General features: G+C 38.5%; 1 protein-coding gene across 2 annotated transcripts in view; it reads left to right on the top strand.

Annotated features, from left to right (window-relative positions):
• The window catches only part of ap3b1a (adaptor related protein complex 3 subunit beta 1a), a 318,566-nt gene that overhangs the window by 177,430 nt on the left and 122,223 nt on the right, over window positions 1-18,913 (top strand). For both annotated transcript variants that reach the window (XM_028805706.2, XM_028805707.2), the window contains exon 22: window positions 8,263-8,378. In XM_028805706.2, the coding sequence (XP_028661539.1) occupies window positions 8,263-8,378 (116 nt within the window). The remainder of the gene's footprint in view (window positions 1-8,262; window positions 8,379-18,913) is intronic.

The raw sequence follows: 18,913 nt of genomic DNA, 5'->3' as shown, positions 1-18,913 counted from the left end.
TGAAAACAGTAAAGGTCCCAGTACTGAGCCTTGCGGGACACCATATCTCTCTTCTGTGTATAATGATGGAGTGTTGTCAGCACATTTCTGTACGTACTGGAATCAGTTTGATAAATAAGAACTAAACCAGGCAAGGACAGTGCCTGTAAGCCCAACATCATTTTCCAGCCCTTGCAGTAAAATAGAATGGTCAATGGTGTCAAACGCTGTGCTTCAGTTGAACAACATAATTACAGTGGAGTTTCCTTCATTAGAACATATCAGAATGTCGTTTACAACACACATTAGCACCGTTTCTGTACAAGTGCGGAAGCCAGAGTGGAATTTCTCAAAAAAGTTGTGATTCGTAAGGTGTGACTGAAGCTGATTGGCGACTACTTTTTAAAGTATTTTAGAGAGAAAGGGTAAATTTGATATGGGTCTATAATTATTAAGTTGTGTGAGGGTCTAGGTCTGACTTTTTAAGTAATGGTTTGGTGATTGACACTTTTAGTGCATCAGGTACTGTGCCATTCAATAATGAACTATTAATGTTAAGAATAGGTACTGCAAGAACATCCATTGCACTTTTTGCTAGTTTCGTTGACACTGGATCTAGGGAACAAGTAGTAGGTTTCATTTTTAGAAATTAAAGTTAAGACTTCCAGCTCTGTTACAGGATTAAAATTTCTAAAGGGTTGAATGCAAAGCGAGACTAGGTATGCCAGGCTAATATGTGTCAAATTCAGTACTGTGATGCTGAGATCTGGGATCTTATATTTTTAATTTTCTCATCAAAGAAGTTCATAAAGTATGTACTGCTAATGCCTGTTGGTATTTTGCACTGTAAATCTAAATTCCCATTTTTTAGATTAGCCACTGTTCTAAACATTAGTTATTGCATCTGTTTTTTTTCTGTATCCATGCAATTTGAAAGACCTGCAGCTTTGTTGTTCTCCATCTGCGCTCCAGTTTTCAACACTCAAATTTAAGAGGTTGAGTGTTCTCATTAAACCGGGGAGAGTTCTTGACATTACCCCTGTAGGCAACCTCTATGGTTGTTTGAGCACTATATGTATACCCTTTGTGCTAAACACCTCAGGTCAGAATTGGTACATTGGTCTTAGGCTTAACCTCAGCTGACAACTGCAGCATGGATTCCGTGTCTTTCCAAATTAGACTTTACTGGAGGACATGTGACTTGTAATCGTACCAGCTGCACTTACTTATTTGGAAAGTCCTCCAGTTTGCTCAGTGTATATCTGTTCCTTAATAATAGTATTGCATTAAATATCCCATTTAATTAACACCCAGTATCTACACTTTATCTACACATTGTCAAAATGGAAGATGACAAAGCAGTTTCTGTCCATCTCATTTTTTTGACTGTCTTCCTGTTGTGAATAGTGAAGCTTGGCTTCCAGGCACTCTTTGGAAGAGCTTGGCACTTGTTCCGCTCCTCTCCGCTGTTCTAGGTGTAGCTATTTCTCCTGCCTTTTCTTTCACTCTTATTGCCTGGGGTTACAAACAAAGAAAGTAAGAGGGAAGTGAGTGATCATTCTGTGGACAGTACCAGTACAGTAGAACCCCCGCAAAGACGCGGTTCAGGGTTTGCGGATGTTTCCTGAGAACCTAACTGATAATTGTTTTTTTTATGGCTTTTTTCGTGGCAATACTGCACTGTAGAGAGAACAGGAAGCAACCATTGAGGAAAACGCGGCTTGGGATGGTGAAAGTAGCCAATCCAACAGCATTGTACTCTACTAGAATTTGAAACTGTAACTCCCAGCAGTCCCTGCTGTGGCTCTGATTGGTCTTCTGCTAAGGGTACAGGGGCTATTGGGGTCAAAGGATGTCAGTGCAGCTTTTAAAAAGGGGGCCAATGACCAAAAGAAAAAAAAAGTTTTTGTATTTTGTGTTTCAAGTTCCTCTCTCTGTGCCTGCCTTCTGTTGGGTTACCTGTACTTATTCATTTTGTCCTGGATCGTTTCATGGTTGGGGTCTGGATTGTCTGCCATCTGCCTGTGTACTTGAGGATTATAAGTGGATTCATCCTGCGAAGAAAGGAGCGCTCCTGAACCCATCCACTCGTCTTCACCATTTCAGAAACTAGCGGTAGAACTATGTTTACATTCCCATTCAACATGCGGATCACTGGAATATCTGTTTTCATCATTACTTTTCATCCGTTGACGTTTTTCATGGACTTTACTGTGTATGTTTTGTTGGTGCTTTGTTGTACAGTATATCATGTATAATAGCCGTAAGGGGAACAGGGGTGGTATCGTATTTGCTGTTTGATTACCGGTTTGCTTTGTTTTTGTCTCTGTTTGTGAGTGCGTGCGGGTCTGGTCAAGGCTGGGTGCGTCCCTGGAATCTCTACCATAAAAATAAATAAATCCCTGTTCTCTCAACGGTGTGAATCTTGGCGGCACCGGACAGCTACAGCGTTATTCATTTCTTCTTGCTGCTGATTGACTGCTGCCCTGTGACGAATCTCCAGCTGAGGGTTCTCGTGTTTTCCATTTTGTTCTTCTTAATCCTTAAACTGCCGCAACCGGCTATAGTCATTTCCCAGTGCCATTTGCCAGCACGTAGGAGCTGAGTATATTTGGCTACGTACATTCATTGAATGCTGCAACTGGCTCTTGTCGGATCCCAGTGCAATTTACCAGCACGCCGGAGCTGATCAGTGAGTGCAGTACATTCGTTGAGCAGCCAGCTCATGACCACTGCCGGCCCCTGCAGCACTACAGCCTCAATGTCTCTGGGATTCAGCCGCTGCACTAGACTAGCCTGCAAGTATCAGCGTTTACCTCTGTGTGCTTGCGTGCAGCCAGTTCAAGCGTAGTTGGCTCGGTGATTTACTGAATTTCATCATTGGCGTCAGTTGCACCTTGTACATATTGTTCTAGTAGTTTTTTGAATAGTTTTTACAGTTCATTAGCAGTGTGTAAAATGATCAGTGTTGCAGTAATTGTGATGCTCTTTGCATGAAAAAAATGTGTTCCATTAAAATGTCACTTTTTCTTTGTGAATTGTGACGTTTCCTTAAAAAGTGCAGCAAAAAAGTATTTGACATCTAGGGATGCATTAACCCCCAAGTATGTGGCAGTTTAAGGAATTAAAGCCCCAAGATGCCACCAAAACGCCCTGCACCTTCTAAGTCTTCTGGCAATGAAAACGCGCTTGCATGAATTACAGTACATACTGTATAGCGGTAACATCGGTATTTTACATCCTAGCACTGCGGGTGACACATCAGTACAGTACTGTACAGTATATGGGTTTAATTTTACATTCTTTTTTTTAGGTAATGTATTAAACTGAAGTTGAAATGAAATTAAAGTGTTTTGGGGGCATATTTAGGGTTTAAACTATAAAAATAGGCATTTTTTTTTAACCACATCCATAATTTGCGGTTTTTCACAATTCTCCGGTGCTCTAGGAACGTAACCCCTGCGAATTTTGGGGGTGTACTGTACTTGAGCGCTGTATCACTTTGTTTGATTGATGGTCTCGTCCATTGTGAGAGATGTATCTCTAGAATTGAACTAAGTTAGCATCCTGAGGTATCCTACATTTACATTATATGCAAGTATAAATAAGCATGAGCAGTAAACAAAGGGCTCAGAAAGTAAAGTAAATGGATAAGGCAGCTAAAGTTCCATCAAAATGTAAACCGGCCTCAGGTTCACAGTGTGGCCTACCAGAGGATGACCTGGAATAGTTGGGTGAGGGAACAGATCTGCCAGGACCTGATGCTATCCGAGAGTGAAACTGTGAACAAGGTGGGCAAGGAGAATTTGTAGATTCCAGGATAAAATAGGACACCGAGATCTCTGCAGCCTACTATATATGTGTATTGAATGCCTCAAAACTAGGAAGCCCGGTTGTCCATTTCAATAAACTACAGGTTAAAGAAAACTTGATGTCTTTTCTCAGATTGAAAGAGATTATATTTGAAAATAACTGCATTCGTACTTTCACAGATTTCTGTGCTTCAACAGCTGCTGAACGCGCTGCATTCTACAGCATTAAACAGCACCTACACAGAGCTGAAATCAGATATAGCTTTTTTTTCCCTGGAAGCTGAAAGTGGTTATTGAAGGTCAGTTTTACATTTTTAGCTCTCCGGGTGAAGAAGAAAAAGAGCTGACATCCTTCTGAAACATGATCATGAGTCATGCCGTGTTGTGACAAGGCAAAGAAGATTCTACTTACAACTTGGTCCATTTGTATTGTGACATTTGCTGTTACAATATATTCTGTTTCCTTTTCGGACACTTTTTTTTTTTTTTGGTTTAAACAAACAAATTCTTCCATTGAATATATGTACGTTTTTGCCAACCACAAAGTAACCAGCTATTTAGTGTGTCTATCCCCCAACTCCACCATCATACCCTTTGTTTATTGTATCGGGAATGTACTATCATACATTTTCTCATTCTTTATGGGAAGTGTTTAACATCATTCCCTAGGTTTATTGTATTGGCACTGTTTAAAATTATATCCCAGGTTTTTTTGTATTTGGAGTGTACTTTCATAAGATATTTAAATTTTAACCCTTTTCACACTGCTGCTGAGGAGTTTTTGTTCTGGATGTGTTCTCTCTCTTTAATGGGGTGGGATTGGGAGTTTGGGGGGAGAGAAAGATTGCAATGATGCTGCTGCACGCCTTTTAACTGGCACGCGAAAAATTGAGCACATTACACCTGTGTTATCATCACTGCACTGGCTGCCTGTTCAGTTTAGAGTTCATTTTAAGATTCTTTTATTTGTTTTTAAGTCCTTAAATGGGCTTGCTCCACCCTACCTCACTGAGCTGACTCACTTAATAAGTAAAGACTTGTTTTGGTTGCAAAGAGAGTGGGATTGGCCAAATTTTTCATTCCAGCTATACAAAGAAAACTAGGTGTTGGAATCTTCATACACATTACTATTTGTAATATCATATGTAATATCTGATCCTGAAGAGCGATATTTCAGAGTGATGGGCAAATTATTTAATAGTAATGTGATTTTGATACATATTTATGCACCTAACATAGATGATAAAGATTTAATCCAAAATGTATTTGCATATATCCCTAATGTGAACACTCATAAAATTAGAATGGCTGGAGACTTGAATTATGTTTTAAAGCCAGATCTGAATAGGTCTTCAGCTACAGCGGTGATAACCTCTAATACTGCAGACCAACCAAGAAGGTGTATGAGTTAATCTGCAAAATTACCGGAATAGATCTAGAATATGCCAGGTCTCCAAATGAGACACTTTATAGGAAAAAACAGGTTTTGCAATCAGAATTTAACCTCTTGACAACTAAAGAAACTGAACAGCTTGACTTTAAATCACAATATCATGATTAAAAACACGGAGAGAAGACTAATAAGATCTTAGCTCAACAAATCCGCAAGCAGGAAGTCTGCAACGATGATTGCCAACACAGACGGAGATAAAATTATTGACCATAAAAATATAACCTAGACATGTAGAGAGTACTGTAAGACCTTATATTCTACTTAGTTTAAAGAAGATAAGACACAATTTATTGTTTTTGATTCATTACAGGTACCACAGCTAGATACTCTTACTGCAGTGGAACTAAATAAACATCTGACACTCTCAGAATGACTAGACGCTATAAACTCACTTCAAAGTGGTTAAGCAACTAACGGGCCATGTTAGGTACCCAGTAAAATTAAAAAAAAAAAAAAAAAAAAATTAAAATAAGTTAGCTCCACTATTATTAGCAACATTTATAGAAGCTAGAGACAGCAAAATTCTACCCCAAAATCATTGCCATGCATTAATTACCATCTTTCCTAAGAAAAATAAGGACTTACTACAATGTGCAGGTCTCACTCCTGAATAATGACTTTAAGATACTCTTCAAAGTTGTAGCTTTAAGGACTGAGAAAGTGCTTCCTTCAGTAATATCATTAGACCTCTTTTTTTAACATTTGTTTGTGTTTGATTTTTTATTTTATTATTATATATAAAAGCACTTGCCCTTTTCACCACCCTCTTGCTAGGTGTGTTTTGTCCTCATTGGCTCAGCTCATCCGGTTATGTTATTGACGGTGTCTGGTTGAAGAGGCTCCCCATTATAGAAAAGGGATCAAGGAAGATGACCTACACTGTGAAACCACCTATTCACCACATTGCCCAAATCTGGGGTCTGCCCAAACATGTGCATGGATCAAGCTACTGTACACTAGTCCAGAAGCATCAGTTAGTATTAACAACATTATTTCAGATTATATCACACTAGAATGTGGTACTCGACAAGAATGTCCCCTATCACCATTGTTATTTGCAATCTTCATTGAGCCATTGGCTGTTTACTTTAGAAACTTATCAGAAACAAAGGGGATTATCAAAGATGGACTTGAACAGAAAATATCACTATATGGCGATGATATAGTACTGTATATATCCGACCCATAAAATCCCATGCCAGCAGTCCTAAAAGCACTAGCAGATTCTCAAAAGACACCTGGACTCCAAATCAGTCTGAATAAAAGTGTGTTTTTTCCAGTGAACTCTCTAGTACACAATATTAGATTAGATACCTTCCCATTTCTCTTAGCAGTTTAAATACCTAGGAGTAATTTAAAAACTCTTTTTCAACTGAATTTTGCTGTCTGTTAAAAAATTAAACAAGATGTAAATAGATGGTCTACCCTCCATCTCACATTAGCAGGGAGAATCAACACTGTCAAGTTTAACATCCTTCCCAACCTTTTATGCTTCAAAGCATCCCCATATATATTAACAAATCTTTGTTTAAGAAATTAGATTCAATCATAACCTCATTTATTTGGAATTTGAAACATTCATGCATCCAAAGGGCAACTCAACAAGGACCTAAAGCTGAAGGGGGCATGGCACTACCTAACTTTAAATTTTATTACTCGGTGGCAAATATACAGGCCATAAAAACCTGGTCATTGGCACAAATCAATGAATATACCCAAGCCTGGTCTGCAATAGATTTCAAATATTGTTATATTTCCTTTTTTTCTCTGCTGTGTGCCCCAGTAAATACAAATTATCATCAATACATTAATAATCAGAATATGGAACCAATGTAGGAAGCACTTTTAAGACAGAGAAGCTTTAATCTGTTGCACCTCTTCATGACAACCACCTTTTTCTACCCTCTCATACATACCTCAAGTATTTAATGTTTGGAAAATGGCTGTGTTTAAAACACTTGAGAGTTTGTACACAGATAACATCTTTGCATCATTTGAACAATTAAGCTTCAAATTTAACTTCTCATCAACACAATTTTTCCACTACTTTCAAATCAGAAATTTTGCTAAACTGAACCTGCCTAATTTTTCTCATCTCCCACCAATTTCTGTTTCAGAAGAAATATTGATCATTCTTCAAGACTCAGATAGCATCTCTGCAATATATAAAAAATTTTTAAAGTCCCTTCCTTTCAAAGATGCCAGAATATGCTGAGGAAAAGACTTTTCACTTAATATTTTAGAAAAGGAGTAGACGTCAACCATGCATAGAATACACTCTAGCTCAATATGCACAAAGCATTCAGTCATACAAATTAAAATCTTTTATTGAGCATATCTGATCTCATTTAAAATTGTCAAATGCATCCAGGCAAAGATTCAACCTGTGAGCGTTGTAATCGAGGTCCAGCCTCACTGTTACACATGTTTTGGTTGTGTAACAAATTAACATAATTTTGGACAAAAATCTTTGAATGGCTTTCAGACAGCCTTGGTGTCACAATTACTCCCAACCCATTTACGGCTGTGTTTGATGTACTCCCAGATGGGTTTAAAGTGGAGATGGACAAACAAACTGTAGTTGCCTTTACCTCACTCCTAGCTTCATTTGTTGGCATCTTATTTTGTATTTTATTGCTAAACACTGAAATGTATTGCACAGTTCATATATTGGTATTTGTTTTTTTGTGTTTATGTCAGAACAATCATTATTCTTTACGGTTAGAAATATAGCTAAGCTCATTTTATAAAAAATACAGATTTCAGATTCAAACGTGAGTACTGAATTTACAGAAGGAGAAATTTGAAATGTGCATTCTCATTATCTTGCACTAAAGTAGTTGGCAAAGGAAGTGGTTGGATGAATAGTTTAAAGTTTAAAATTTTATATTTTAGAAATAATATCCCATTTGTTTTGTTGTGTGTTTATTTGGGGTTTAAATTATAAATAGTTTGGAAAAAAGTTAATTTCTATTTGATTATTCATAACAATGTTCTCTTTTTATTGTTTACTTTTAGTTGCACCTCCTCCTTCTTCTTCACCAATAGTAATGCCTAAGCCAGCAGTTCTGTCACCCACCCTTATTATGGATTTGGAGGGTTTGTCTTTATCTAGCACATCGATAGCAATTGATGTAAGTACGTTTGCTTTTCTATTTCTGTTTTAAGTGTTCATTGTCTATTATTTCTACAATGCTGTAATTGAATAAGTGTTTCAGAAAGTAAATGTATTGATGAATAATATAATCTTATATAATATGGTGTTTAGTAAAATAGTTTAAGATTAATAAGATACAAATAGAAATGTTTAACAAAATGTAAAAAAAAAAAAATGCACTGTTTGAGAGGCAGAGTTATATTATACTTCCACTAACAGTATGCTGTATGTTTAGGAAGTCTGTTCGGGTGATTAGTTCATTTTGTGGGTAGCTCATTTAGTGAGAAAAAGTCTGATGTCCTAAAAAGGATAAAATTAATCACTAATGATTAGATATTCTTATTAAAGCCAAAGCTGTCTAGAAAAGGGCAGTAGCCTGTGTAGTCACTCTTGAGGTGTGTAGTGCCGATTTGGTAAGATAACATTGGGCATAAGAAAAGTTAAGACTGCAAAATTTGGTTAATAAATTCACCTTTCATTAAGATTTTTAAAAATATATTGTATACTATTGACATTTTTTTCATTATGAACCTGATATAAAACCAAATCCATATTTGTTTTATGGTGGATTTTTATTACAAAAAAAATCAAAAAGCAAATAATAGTTACTATCATATTTACTTCTGTTTCTGGCTGTTACACTGGCTTGATGAAACTGGAAATTCAATTTAGTTGTATAAGACATCTCTTGTAAATCTCCCAAACTGTATTTTCAAAACACTTTTAAAATTTTTGACCACCTTAAATTATTGGACATCTTCTACAAATTGTATTAAGGTTAAGATTAACTGTCACTTTTCTTTTTCTGTTTTGCTATAAGTGCCTGCCCACTCTGGTGTGCAGGTACAAAATGTTTACAGTTGCCAAGTATTTGCCTTTCTAAGTGTACTCACAAACTATATCTTCAATTGAAATCTCAGGGAGGTGGAATAAGATATTTTCTGTGTCTGAGACTTTAACTTTCCCTTAGTTCACTTCCTAATAAGTGAAAATAGAATCCATCTTTTACTTTCTTGAACATTTCATTTCATGTGGCTAAAACATATCCCCCCTGTTTCTAGCATAACTAGCTCAAATTGTCCTTCATCCTTTCCTGTCTGATATACTGAGGTGAGACAGAAGGGAGCTTCAAATTCTCACCATAGTGTCCCTGTTTAATTTGTTAAAATGAATAGATTTCTTAAAAGTCAAATTGAAATAATTTGTATTTGTGTTGTTTTCATTTTCCTACAGTTCCCTGCAATTATGCTTTACTTTCAAAGCACTGGTTTCTATGATAGTAAATGAATACTCATGGGACTAAGCCACGTCCATTGTGCAGTACCCAACTGAACTACACTTCTTCTTTGTAAATCAATTCATTTCTGAGGAGGTAGCAATTTGCCTAACTTTACACTGTATATAAAGGCAATTATGTGAGCCTCTATATCATCAGAATCATTAAGAAATGATTTTTCATGATATGTCTTTTTTTGCTTTTTATTTTTTGTGATAGATTAAAGAAAAAAGACACTGCATCTTTATTATTATTTTTTTTCTTCACTCCCCAGTGTTTTTACAATAATAATTTAGTGAAGTTATAAAGCTGATTTATGAACTAATTCAAACACAAAAAATCACCTTAAAGTAAGAATTATAATGTTTCTATTTGTAAAATAGAAGGCTCATTGTAGATCTGGTTATCTCTTAATGCAAATATAAACAACTTCTGCCCTCTATTTGTTTGATATATTTCAAATAGTATACTGTAGTATCAAACACATATATACAAACCTACCTCTTTCATTTGTGTTTTTATTTAGTTGATTAGAGGTATCTGGTATCAAATTAAGGCCAAATCAATATCCTACAGCTTGGTGAATGGGAAAAAAAAACTCTAGATAAAATAAAGAATACACTTCTTTTTTTGAATAACAATACCCTTCAATACTATTCATGTTTCTGCTGATTAAACATGATTAAGCATGTTAGGTGTTGTTCAAATTTCATTGAAGGAAAAAGACTTAATCTGTTGATCTTGATATAAATGACCGTCATAGTTTATGAAATTCATTTTAAGCAATATATTGATGTTGTACTCGTAAGTTAAAATAATCTAAGGCTATTGATTAATTTTTTGGGTTAAGTTAGGCACTGGATAGACTGAAACTTAAATTTTGTATTAACTGTGTTTTTTACACCTCTAGATGTAATGACAAGTATCCCTCTCAAACTTTCAACAGTAAGATCATCAGCCCTAGTCTTTCTAGATCTTTACTTCATGTTGTTGTAATGTCTTTCAAATTTACATGCTTTATTCATAATTCTTGCTTTACAAGATTTGTTGTGGTAGCCAAACAGCTACTGGAGTTCTTGTGTAATGAATTTTAATTGTCTTATGCATTTCATCTGATTAGAAACAAACAGACATGTTAGTTTTTCCCTTTTGTAAATACTATACATACTTTACAAATATTATTTAAATCTTCCTGATGGAAATCTGTGTATAACAGAAGAAAATCTCTTAGTACTTCTATTTTACAAACAACAATGAAGACTGAGTCTCGGATGGTTTTTCAATGTACAATGCAAGAACTAACACCCAATCATCTTTGCAGTCATACCAAGTACATCTACTGCCTGTGTAATGGAGTGGGTCTGGACATTGGTGATGCATAATCAGAGTCTCAGTCATGTGTAAGAATGGAAAGTGATTTAACTTGGTTAATTAATTATCTGTCTTGCCTTTGGCACTGCCAGTAATTAATTAATAATTTGTTAAGGCACCTACTTTATTTACCTTACCTTTCTCTGTTGTAAGAGGCGGTCTCCAGCCATTAGCCCTATATCAAGCTAACCGAAGCATACTCATTTTAAGAAAGAGAAGGAAATATGATAATTGCATACATTTATTGATATAAATGACAGGATGTAAACAGAATAGACAGATAATCATATAACATAGAAGAGACTGGCTGTTTGCTAGTTATTTAGAGATCCAATTTATCTTGGTACAGATGAAGATTTTTTTTATACCAGGTCTTTAAAGATGATGTCCCATGTTGTGTGGAGTTGTTGCTGTTATTAATGCTCAGGGTTCTAATGAAGGATTCTTCTTATGTTGAAGTGCACTCTTTCTCTTTGCAGCGTGGTCCTTTGTTCAAGTATTATGTGATTATCTCAGATAACCTCCTTGGCATGTCGCCTGCATCTTCATAGTGAAAAGTATTAGAGTAAGTCCCCTAACATACAAATGAATTCCTTTCCGAGAGCACATTTGTAAGTCCACTTTGTTTGTAAGTTCAGCAGAGTTAGCATAGGCACCCAATGAACACAATGCAACCCCAACCCTCAGTTTCTATAGAAAACAAGTACATATACAGCTACAGGTAAAAGTGCCAGGGACCTAAAAAATATTTTGTTGTAATGAAAATTTTGTAAGTAATGAGATTCTATATTTGTCGCTATAGTGCTTTCTTTAACTTGCGTCCAGGTGTTTGCAATCATTTCCATAGCTTCTTTCATGTTAGTTTTAATCTTCTCCTGTTAGGCTGATGGAGAATTTTTCTCAGCATTTCCTTGCGATAATACACTTTCAGGGTGCGAATGATGCCCAAATACAATAGCTGAAGCATTGCCATGCAGTTGGGTGGGGAGGAATTCAACGCGGACATTTTCTAAATGTGGAAGCACTCTTTTGGCATCCCCTAAACCCCGCACCCCCAACCCCACCCCCCCGGACCCCACGATCCCCACCCAACGGGACGACACACTGAAGTGCATCCCAAAGCGTGATTGCCGGGTCTGTGGAAGATTGTTTGTCTGTTGCCGGAGCAGGGCAACAGCAGGCTTACAGTGCTGCAGTGAAGTGCCACAGAAGCAAATCCTAAAAATTCTTGGTTGTGCTATAAGTCCCTGTCTTGCACCCCAAAACAGGAGGTTGAGTCTCAGTACTTTAGCAAAGCCAGCTTTATTCATTATGGAACAGGAACAGCACAGTTATTTATTGTACCAGGATCTACCAACTTTCTATACACAGACACAGCAGTCAGGCAGGGTTGTGGCTAGGTTAGGGGCCAATAATACTGTTTCCTGCATTTACAATGTTCCTTGCATCACCTATCGAGATTGTTTTTGGAGTTGCTTTGACGGCGATCTGCAGCAGCGCTGTTAGCCTGCTTTTGCCCTGGTAACGGATAAACAGTCTTCCACAGTCTTTAGCCTGTCGTCCCGTTGGGGGAGGTCCCAAGAGAGTTTAGAAACCTCATAACAGTGACTTTGCTTTTTCTTGAATGAGTGGCGCACTAATAGGAATGTTTCTTGAAATTCCGAATTCACTGGCAACGCAAAATTTTTTTTTTTCTTCTAATGTGAACTGTTGTCATTTTTTCATATCTGCCATTTCTACAAGAGGGTGACAATGAGTTAAATTCCATGTTGAAATGTTGACGAGCAGTAAACAGAAGGCATCACTGAAAATCACAGAAAACAAACACAGCAAAAAAAAAAAAACAGTACGAGGAAAGTTTGAAGAAAGAAAAAAAAAATTGTGCACAACTGAGCTGTGACCACAGAACTAACTGCTCTGTGGATGATTCATTCAGGCATTTCAAGGTCTTTTGGGCACTTTGTTGTAATGAAAGTTTCTGTTGAATGTATTTCGTAGTAACAAGATTTCTATAGACTCTGTTATATGGGGAAATTGTCGGGACCATAAAAATCCTTCGTTGTAATGAAAATTTCATTGTTAAGATATTCGTTGTGACAGAATTTTACCTGTATTTGTACATATGAAAATGCTTTTAACACTAGAATCCCTGAAGTCTACGAAATAAGTTGTAATGCTGGGCTACCTTAAATTCCTTCAAACCTCTTCATCAGCATCTTTGTTTTGCAAATGTGTCATTCAGCACAAGCAGCAAGCTGCCTGCTATCCTATCTCCCACCAACACAGCTGAAGTTCTCCCAGCTCAAGTCTGTTTATTTGGGTGTGAGGTACCTGGAGTTGTATAGGATAAATCATATATTGTTATTTGGAATACATACATACATACTCTGGCGCCGCCGAGAGTGGCAGCCTTTTCAGCAGCTCCGTGTACGACTTTATTTTTCTACTTTTATTTTTCTCTTTTTTATTGATCACTCCCATCACTTTATTTTATGTGGATTCGTTCCCTGGACACACTTAACTTTTACAACGTGGACATGAATTTTTACACGCTGAAACTCGTCTATTCAAGTACTCAACTTAGAGCGCTGAGAACAAATGCCAGTGCCGGTGTGGTTCCCTATTTACCCGGCGAGGTAAGAAGGTGGTATTGTGGCAGCAGAGCCGGTACTAAGCTAAAAATGAAGCGGCTTGCGAGAAAGTGGCGTTTTAAGCCTTCAGTGCCTTCTGTGATCATGGGAAATGTGAACTCACTATCAAATAAGATCGACGAACTGGCTAACTACCACCATCCCAGATGCTAACGTAGAGCTACCCGGGTTTAGCACAGTTAGAGCGGACAGAGATGCAAGTACCTGCGGGAAGCACAAAGGAGGAAGACTCGCTTTCTATGTTAATACACGGTGGTGTAACTCTGGACATGTTAACGTCAAAGTCTCCACTTGCTGCAGGGACATTGAACTGTTGGCCGTAAGTTTGCATCCCTATTACTTGCCCAGAGAGTTTGGACACGTCATTGTTGTTATTGTTTACATCCTCCTTGGGCGGACGTGGAGACAGCGAGTGACATCATCCATTCTGCTGTTGCTAAGTTACAAACGCAGCACCCTGAGGCACTTGTGCTAATCGCTGGAGACTTTAACCATGTGACACTGGACAAAACATTACCTGCCTTCTCCCAGTATGTGGACTGTAACACTCTGGGAAATAAGACTATTGATTTACTGTATGCAAACATTAAAGACGCATACAGCGCCACTCCACTGCCTGCGCTTGGGAAAGCAGATCATAACCTGGTTCTGCTTCAGCCTCACTACAAATCAAGAGTGAGGGTCCTACCTACAACCACACGCTCATTCAGGAAGTGGTCCCCGGAGGCAGAGAAGGCTCTGAGAGATTGCTTTGGAACTACAGACTGGGATATCCTGCAGGGATCACATAGTGAGAACATTGAGGAGGTTGTTGACTGCACTACTGACTACATCAACTTCTGTATGGTCATTGTAGTTCCAGTAAAAACTGTACGCTGCTATGCTAACAACAAGCCATGGATTACAAGTGACATCAAGGGCCTTCTGAACCAGAAGAAAAGGACTTTTAAAGGTGGTGATCAGCATGAGCTCAAGTGCGTGCAGAAGGAACTCCGAGTCCAGCTCAGGGTGGCGAAGGAGCAGTACAGGAGAAAGCTGGAGCAGAAGTTGCAGAATAACAGCATGAAGGAAGTGTGGGATGGGATGAAGATCATCACTAGCTGCAGCTCGAAGCGGGGTGCCACCATCAAGAGAGACATGAAGAGAGCAAACCAAATGAACAACTTCTTTAACAGGTTTGACCACCCTAACCCACTCTCACTCTCACCTCGGAGTGCTGCACCCTCCACACATCCTTCTGCTGATACCAGCATAGGAGAGACATCCCCACCCACAATTACAACAGCGCAGGTGAGCAGAGAGCTGAGGAGACTTCGTACCAGCAAAGCAGCGGGTCCAGATGGAGTATCGCCACGACTGCTGTAGGTCTGTGCATCGGAGCTGGGGGGTCCTCTACAGTGCATCTTCAACCTGAGCCTGGAACAGGGGAGAGTCCTGAGGCTTTGGAAAACATCTTGCATCACCCCAGTCCCAAAGGTATCACGTCCTAGTGAGCTGAATGACTTCTGGCCTGTTGCTCTGACGTCACATGTGATGAAGACCATAGAGAGGCTGCTGCTTCACCACCTGAGGCCACAGGTTCAACACGCCCTCGACCCTCTGCAGTTTGCATATCAGGAGAAGGTGGGAGCGCAGGATGCCATCATCTATATGCTACACCGATCCCTCTCCCACTGGGACAGAGGCAGTGGTGCTGTAAGAATTATGTTTCTGGACTTCTCTAGCGCCTTCAACACAATCCAACCTCTGCTCCTTAGGGACAAGCTGACAGAGATGGGAGTAGATTCATACCTGGTGGCATGGATCGTGGACTATCTTAAAGACAGACCTCAGTATGTGTGTCTTGGGAACTGCATGTCTGACATTGTGGTCAGCAACACAGGAGCGCCACAGGGGACTGTACTTTCTCCGGTCCTGTTCAGCCTATATACATCGGAGTCCTGCCACGTGCAAAAGTTCGCTGACGACACTGCTATCGTGGGCTGCATCAGGAGTGGGCAGGAGGAGGAGTATAGGGACCTAATCAAGGACTTTGTTAAATGGTGCGACTCAAACCACCTACAACTGAACACCAGCAAAACCAAGGAGCTGGTGGTGGATTTTACGAGGCTCAGACTCCTCATGGACCCCGTGATCGTCAGAGGTGACTGTGTGCAGATGGTGCAGACCTATAAATACCTGGGAGTGCAGCTGGATGATAAATTAGACTGGACTGCCAATACTGATGCTCTGTGTAAGAAAGGACAGAGCCAGTTATACTTCCTTAGAAGGCTGGCGTCCTTCAACATCTGCAATAAGATGCTGCAGATGTTCTATCAGACGGTTGTGGTGAGCGCCCTCTTCTACGCGGTGGTGTGCTGAGGAGGCAGCATTAAGAAGAAGGACGCCTCACGCCTGGACAAACTGGTGAGGAAGGCAGGCTCTATTGTTGGCATGGAGCTGGACAGCTTGAAATCTGTGGTAGAGCGATGGGCACTTAGCAGGCTCCTATCAATTCTGAAGAATCCACTGCATCCACTAAACAGTGTCATCTCCAGACAGAAGAGCAGCTTCAGCGACAGACTGCTGTCACTGTCCTGCTCCACTGACAGACTGAGAAGATCATTCCTCCCCCAAACTATGCGACTCTTCAGTTCCACCCAGGGGGGTAAACGTTAACATTATACAAAGTTATTGTCTGTTTTTACCTGCATTGTTATCAATCTTTAATATTGTTTTTTGTATCAGTATGCTGCTGCTGGAGTATGTGAATTTCCCCTTGGGATGAATAAAGTGTCTGTCTGTCTGTCGTTCCATCTCTACAACGATCTAGGTAAATGTAGGATGACAGGAAATGTGAGGCATTTTACATAATTAAAACAGGAATGTTTTTCATGTTATACTAAAAATTAATAAAATGTTGATGTGAAATGTGTGATGTGTGAAGACTGAAGTCCAAATATCAAATAAACACTTTCACATAAGATATAACAAAACAAGTGCGCCTTTATTCAAGAATATAACCGAAAAAACAGAAATTATTCAATTTTCATGTTGCTGTGAATATGTAAAAACCAAAGCCCAAATATAAATTGCATGGTTGGTGTAGAGGTAGGAATGGCTGCCTGTAAATCAAGAGGTTGCAGGTTCAATCCTGGGTCTTCCCCACATTTACCATTATAAGTAGTGAGCTGCTATTATTACTATCTTAATACATAATTCGCCTGCCTCCTCACTCACTCACTCACTCAACTTCTGTCCGAAGCCGAATGCGCAGTCGTCTTCTGCGCACGTCGATTCAATTACGCATTCATTCAATACACCTATATCAGGTTTGTGGTGCTTATACTTATTACTATTCCATATTGTACTGGAACATTCATCATTCAGTATTATACTATAGGCCTGGAAAATTCATCAACTAACAGTACAAGCCTGTACAGTAATGAGTAAAGTGGACTACAATCATTACAAAACAACTTCTTCGTTACTTATCATTTGTTCTTCATACACTGCTGACACAAACTCATGCCCGTTTCATCTTACGTTGTCGAAATGGGCTCTTTGTGTAGTTATATAATAAAACATACATTTGCTTTGTGTTAGTAAAAGCCGTGTAAAGTTTTGATACTTGTAAAAGACATCATTGAAGAGATATAAGCAGACACACAAATGCGGGTAAATCATGTCTTCTTGGTATCTTGTTACTTGAATTTTTTTATTCAGTTTTATTCTTGAATAAAAGCACACTTGCTTTGTTATACCTTTGCAAAAGTGTTTATTTTTATATTCCAGTCATCACTTGAAAGATATCAAATCTGTCTCTGCCTCTCTCATGCACGCACACACACATCCATGCAAGAAAATCCAATTATTTTAACATTGTTTTTATTTTCGATCTTGTTCAATCTCTGCCTTATGGGTGCATGGTACTGGGAATGCAGACAGTCTTCTTCTTTTTGGGCGCATACACCTTCAGCATGGCACTGCCAGATCTAAATACTAGCGTGGAGAATTGCACAAATACTGAAGTGACTTTAGCTGCAGGTGGAAGTTCCCGTCCTACTTTATGGTGCCAAGCAGAGTTGTGTTGCATTGCAGCAGTTTATTAGCCAGTGAAGACGTTGTGTGTTTTTATGTTTCTGACTTTGTCCAGAAACTGTTTTATGACCACAGTTTTTGAAAGTCTTTCTCCCATGATACGACTGGGATCTTTTCCTAAATAAGGAGTAGTGTTGCACATGCACATGCAAATCTGTCATTTTCCACATGGTCTGCACAGGTGTCTTTGTTGTCAAAGCACAAATGCCGTGTGATAGTCTCATAGCGGCCACCGTATGTTTGATTACCGGTACAACAAATAGTTCTGACCAGGCCTCAACCACAGCACCAACTGTGGTCATTGCTGCTCTTGTGAAAATAATGGTGATTAACGCCATCAACTCCGAGAGGGAGAGGCAAGTTTGTTGTACCATGTGAACGTGACTGAGAGAATAAAACTAAATAAATAAAACACTAACTTTTACAAGTAGCAGAAATTTACTATGGGTGTTACAGACTCAGGTGAAATGTATGTTTTTATAATATAATTGTAATAATAGCAACATACTACTCTTTAAATGGAAAATGTGGAGAAGACCTGGCTCGAACCTGCAACCTCTTCATTTGGATGCAGCCATTCTTACCTCTAACCCACCAATGCAATTAAAAAATGGGCTTCGGTTTTTACATATTGACAGTAACATGCAAATTGAATAATTTCTTTTTCTTTGGTTATATTCTTGAATAAAGGCGCACTTATTTTATTATACCTTTTGTGAAAGTATTTGATATTTGAACTTCAGTCTTAACACATTATACATTTTATTATTTTTTTCTGTAACATGGATGAAGTTTCTGTTTTAGTTATGTGTGCAGCATTTCCTGTCATCCTACATTTATCCAGATTGTTGTAGACACGGAACACACATGAAATGTATTTATTCCAAATAACAATATATTATTTACCCTATACAACTCCAGGCACTCCAGTTTGTATTTTGTTACAGATTTCTTGTATATTTTAACATTAAACAACAGAAAGTTAATCTTTGTTTCCATTTTTTTCCATCACCTGATACCACTGTTTATGCTATCAGGTAGCATATGTGTGTAGACCTAACCTACCTCTCCTCAACTCCTAACAAAAACATATTTGTACTATATAGTACACAAGAAAATGCTTTTAAAAGTTAG

This window comes from Erpetoichthys calabaricus, chromosome 7 (assembly GCF_900747795.2).
Source record: "Erpetoichthys calabaricus chromosome 7, fErpCal1.3, whole genome shotgun sequence".
NCBI lineage: Eukaryota > Metazoa > Chordata > Cladistia > Polypteriformes > Polypteridae > Erpetoichthys > Erpetoichthys calabaricus.
Note: the sequence above shows the minus strand (reverse complement) of the source record. Positions and strands in the feature narration are given on the sequence as shown.